The sequence below is a fragment of the Raphanus sativus genome, unplaced genomic scaffold, assembly GCF_000801105.2.
Source record: "Raphanus sativus cultivar WK10039 unplaced genomic scaffold, ASM80110v3 Scaffold1598, whole genome shotgun sequence".
In the NCBI taxonomy this organism is placed as follows: Eukaryota; Viridiplantae; Streptophyta; class Magnoliopsida; order Brassicales; family Brassicaceae; genus Raphanus; species Raphanus sativus.
Window position 1 is genome coordinate 1 of NW_026616907.1, and position 4,526 is coordinate 4,526.

At 37.8% G+C, this 4,526-nt stretch overlaps 2 protein-coding genes across 2 annotated transcripts; both read left to right on the forward strand.

The window, feature by feature from the left end:
- Window positions 1-264: 264 nt before the first annotated feature.
- Window positions 265-1,697, forward strand: LOC130504466 (F-box/kelch-repeat protein At4g39753-like). The gene has a single exon (XM_056999079.1). It carries the CDS (start codon window positions 333-335, stop codon window positions 1,509-1,511), a length of 1,179 nt encoding a protein of 392 aa, XP_056855059.1. The 5' UTR covers window positions 265-332; the 3' UTR covers window positions 1,512-1,697.
- A 670-nt stretch (window positions 1,698-2,367) lies between these two features.
- LOC108820788 (protein SCO1 homolog 2, mitochondrial) lies at window positions 2,368-4,251 on the forward strand. Its single transcript, XM_018593793.2, has 7 exons — window positions 2,368-2,594; window positions 2,824-2,962; window positions 3,053-3,128; window positions 3,220-3,444; window positions 3,508-3,597; window positions 3,690-3,822; window positions 3,915-4,251. The coding sequence occupies exons 1-7, from the start codon at window positions 2,524-2,526 to the stop codon at window positions 4,021-4,023; spliced, it is 843 nt and encodes a 280-aa protein (XP_018449295.2). The 5' UTR covers window positions 2,368-2,523; the 3' UTR covers window positions 4,024-4,251.
- Window positions 4,252-4,526: the final 275 nt, after the last annotated feature.

The window sequence follows — 4,526 nt, forward strand, 5'->3', positions numbered from 1 at the left end:
TTTCATAAAACAATAAAAATATCAAGTTGTAGTAATTTAAAAATAAAATATTATTTTGAATAAATATTAAAACATAAAGATTTAAAAAAAAACTCTTGAAATTCTTTAAAAACCTTGGAAACTTGTAACAAATTGTTTGAAGATTTACTCAAATCTAAGATTTTTTCTGTTTACTCAAATCCTTGATTCATTAAGCCCTTTATGTTTTAGTTTTGTAAACTGATCGACTAGATAATTAAACAAAATCAGGCGTTTAGTTTTCAATATCAAAAACGGAAGTATTTATAAACTTGATAGTGTTTTCGGAAAGACCTAATCGTGGGTTTACACTAATGTTATACTCTTGGGTTCAAGCCGTCGCCTCTGCGGCTACAAGTCTCATAGTCGAACCACCGTGGAAAAAGAGGAAACATAACCCACCTCCACAGTCGTTTTTGTCGCTTACACCTCCACAGTCGTTTTTGTCGCTTCCAGATGTAATCATACTAAACTGCTTAGCCCGCGTATCGATGTCCTACTACCCTAAACTCTCCTTAGTCTCCAAAACCTTTCACTCCCTCATCTTATCCATTGAGCTCAACCACGCACGGTTTCACCACCAAACACAAGAAGAAATCTTTTCTATATGTTTACAATTTCCTGACCGTCCTATTCCAACATGGTACACCCTCTGGATAAAACCTGGCGAGGAGGAGAACAAGAGATCTGTCTTTGTACAAGTGCCTTCTTCCTATGATTCTAACGGACCGTCGTATATTTGTACGGTTGGTTCAGATGTATACGCACTCAGACAAAGCTATCCTCCGTCCCCGTCCATGCTAGTCCGCAACAAGGAGCGTGTTGAATGGCATGACGCCCCCAACATGACTGTACCTCGAGCGTATCCCGCTGCGTGCAAACTAGATGAGAAGATATATGTAATGGGAGGTTGCAATGATGGAAATAAATCCGTAAGAAAATCATGTTGGGGTGAGGTTTTCGATACAAATACTCAAACATGGGAACCTTTACCTAACCCTAAAGCTGAGCTCCGGTTCTCTTCAGTGATTAAAGAAATAGAGATTAGCGAAGGAAATTTATACGTTGGGAGCAACGAGGATAAAGATTCTGTTTATGATCCCATAAAACGTAAGTGGAACGTTGCGGAAAAAAAAGTCGAGGGTGAAAGTAGGTGTAAGGTAGGTGATATACATTACTCTTGTCGTAGGAAGAGTTGCATGTGGTATGACACAGAGAGTGACGAGTGGAGACCGGTCAAGGGATTGTCTTCATTGAATAAGAGCTGTCGACGTGGTTTGATTGAAACAGGTGAGTACTGTGGGAAACTCTTAATCATTTGGGACAAGTTTGCGCTGCCTCGTCGTAATTTACAAAAGAGTATTTGTTGTGCTTTGGTTTCGTTTGAAAACCGCCAAGATGGTAAAGTTTGGGGAAAGGTTGAGTGGTCTAATGTTGTGCTTACGGTTCCAAGTTCATACCGTTACTTGCGTTCTTTAGCGAATCGCTTTTAGATTTATTTCTTAAAAAAATTGTACAGAAATCTTTAGGCAGCGCGAACGAGTCATATACATCTATTACCTTATTCTTTGGTTGCTTTGCTTAACCTCTATTAATTCGTTTGGTCGTGCCACTTGTTTTTTGTTTTTGTTTTTGCTTGGCGCTGGCTTTAAAATTGTAAAAGAACAATAAATGTAGAGGAAAAGTTTTCTTGTTGATTTTAAATCTCTGTGAGTTTGGCAAATGAATCCAAGAATCAGGGCGAGGTTATGGACCTTAAAACTCAAACATGGGAATCATTACCTGACCCTGGCTCCCAGATTGGCCACTTTTCCATTATAACATAGATGATCCAAAGATAGCTTTTCCTTAGCATATATTATTATATATGTTTACGTTCTGAGAACAAATAAACGGAATGTTGTAGGAAAAAAAAATCGAATGTTTAGTAGTTGGTACCGTTGTAGTATAGAAAACTTCTTGTTGTACGTGTGAGGCAAAGGCTAAAGAATGGAGAGTGGTCCGAGAGGTTTGGCTATACTTTGAACTAGAAATTGTCGTGACGTGCGATTGATATAAGCCAAATACCATACGCCCCACATAACATAGGTATGGATCAGAAAGAGATCCAAGTACTAATTCTCTATCTCTTTATCGACAGACAGTAAAAAACGAACCATCTCGAAGCTGGATTTTGTTGTTTATTATCCAACTTGAAACTGAGGCCCAATCAGTTTTGTTATTTATAAGGGCCCAACAATAATGCAACGTATCGGCCCAAAACAATAATTTACACACAAAAAAAAAAAACACGAAGACGAGCTTGGGCACCAAGAAAAAAGACACAAGTAAATTAACTTTCTTTTGCCTTTTTACCAAGAAAAAGATTCGACAGGAGGAGAAAGAAAGTAGTGAAATTTTTCTTTTTTGTTTCGTAGACGAATTCGGAAAAATGGCTCTAAGCTTTGGTTCGATTTGAATGTTTATTATTTTCCGACAATAAGAAGAGAAATAAAGTAAAAAAAAATGTTTGCTGTTCGGCGTCTTCTTCTTTCCTGCAAACAAGGTGCGAATCAGGCGGCCAGTTTTCTCCGAGGGTTAGTCATATTCTCCTCTCCTTTCTTTTAAACCCTAAATCCCTACTCGTTAGGGCTTGTTCTGGGTTTTAGCTTTAGAACGATTGTTACTTACTTCATCTCCGTACAATAAAAGCTTCGATTTTTATTGGGGTTTTCTCGGAAATTGAATTCGAAAGTTTCGATCTTTAAGACATTATAACGACTTAGAAGCACAGATTTCATCTTCAATTTTTTACAAAAATTTTAGGTCATCTAGAAGAACTCAGTCATTCAATTACAGTCAATCGACAAGACAGGGGGGGACACATGGAAGGACAGATCTTAAACCTCAGTTGCCTCTCGGAACCGCTCAAACTTACTCTCGCTCGCGTGCTCGTTATGCTGCTGTAACTCTTCTTTGAAAGAAAAAAAAACATCTCTTTGTTAGTGTTTTTTTTTTTGAGTTTCGATTCGATGTTTCCTTTTTTTGTATGCAGCCAGCACTTGCGCTTGGGTTTACTGGATTCTTAGCCTTTCTTCATTACAACGACGAAAGGAGAGCTGTTCCTAAAGGTATGATATACAGAGATTCTTGGTTCGTTGGTTTTGATAAGAGAGTTTCTAAAGATCTTCTTGTCTCTGCTTCCTTTATGTTATATGCAAGGTCAACCAAGCAGAAGCAATAGTAGCGGTTGTGGCTGTGGTTCTAATACAACAGTCAGAGGTCCTATTATCGGAGGTCCGTTCACGCTTATGAGCACACAGAACAAGATTGTCACTGAGAAAGACTTGCGTGATAAATGGGTTCTCCTCTACTTTGGATACTCGTTTTCCCCTGATGTTGGACCTGACCAGCTTAAGATGATCTCCAGAGCTGTTCATAAACTAGGTTTGTTCATCAATTTATTCATATAATCTGATCTTTTACTAAGCATTTTCTTGTTTTGATCAGAGTCTAATCATGACCAGAAGATTCTGCCTGTCTTTGTTACTCTTGACCCTGTACGAGATACGCCTTCTCATCTCCACGCCTACTTGAAAGGTCCTTTGGTTTTACTTTGGCCCGTGTTCAAGCTTTTTCCTTAACTCTTAGATGTTGCATTGCGGTTGCTCATGACTTTTGTTTATTTGCAGAGTATGATGATAGAATACTTGGATTGACTGGATCTGCAAGTGCAATGAGGCAAATGGCACAGGAGTATCGTGTTTATTTCAAGAAGGTTCAAGAAGATGGAGATGATTACCTCGTTGATACTTCTCACAACATGTAAGCAAAACCTTTACTCGAAAACCAAATCAAAACCTTGTTTGTTCGTAAGGAAGAGTAGAGCTAAAATGTTCATTTTGGGGGTTGTATAGGTACTTGTTGAATCCGAAGATGGAGGTTGTGAGATGCTTTGGAGTTGAGTATAATCCAGATGACCTCGCACAAGAGGTTATTAAAGAAGTTACTTCCCTTTCACAGTGACCAAACACTAATGAGAGATGTTCACAGAATGAAACACTGAATTCCCTTTTAGTTTTATTCCCTCTATTGGTCATCAGACATTTTGCTAGTCCTTTGGTCATGCAACTATGGTTCTGGCGAGTTCTGATAGTAGCAATTGATTCATCTTCCACCTCTCAGTAAATGGGCTTCTTTCATTTCTGTAGTTCTTTGTGGGCTTACGTTATAAAAAAACAAAATTGGAAATTATTTGATAAAATCCATTACCGAAAACCCACAAATATTCTTGTTACTTTTGCTTAGATATGGGGTGATTCATGTCGGCTGGAGTGGTCTACGTAACCATAATTCTCTTTGGACCAATAAAATGAAAGCGATCAAGCTAAAGTTAGAGCTTAAAATCTTTAAAAGATAATATATTAGCACCAAAAATTGAAACTTTCTATAACTTTGTGTGTTTAATGCTTTTAAAATTTTGAAACAATTCTAAAACAATAAAATTTAGATTTAAAGCCACAAAATCT

What these genes read in the sequence shown, in the direction of transcription:
- LOC130504466 (XM_056999079.1), top strand. Translation starts at nt 333, where the DNA reads ATGTTATACTCTTGGGTTCAAGCCGTCGCCTCTGCGGCTACAAGTCTC.
- LOC108820788 (XM_018593793.2), top strand. Translation starts at nt 2,524, where the DNA reads ATGTTTGCTGTTCGGCGTCTTCTTCTTTCCTGCAAACAAGGTGCGAAT. An exon ending in CAGAGCTGTTCATAAACTAG is followed by an intron (nt 3,445 to 3,507) that starts GTTTGTTCATCA and finishes TGTTTTGATCAG; the next exon opens with AGTCTAATCATGACCAGAAG. An exon ending in GTTGATACTTCTCACAACAT is followed by an intron (nt 3,823 to 3,914) that starts GTAAGCAAAACC and finishes GGGGTTGTATAG; the next exon opens with GTACTTGTTGAATCCGAAGA.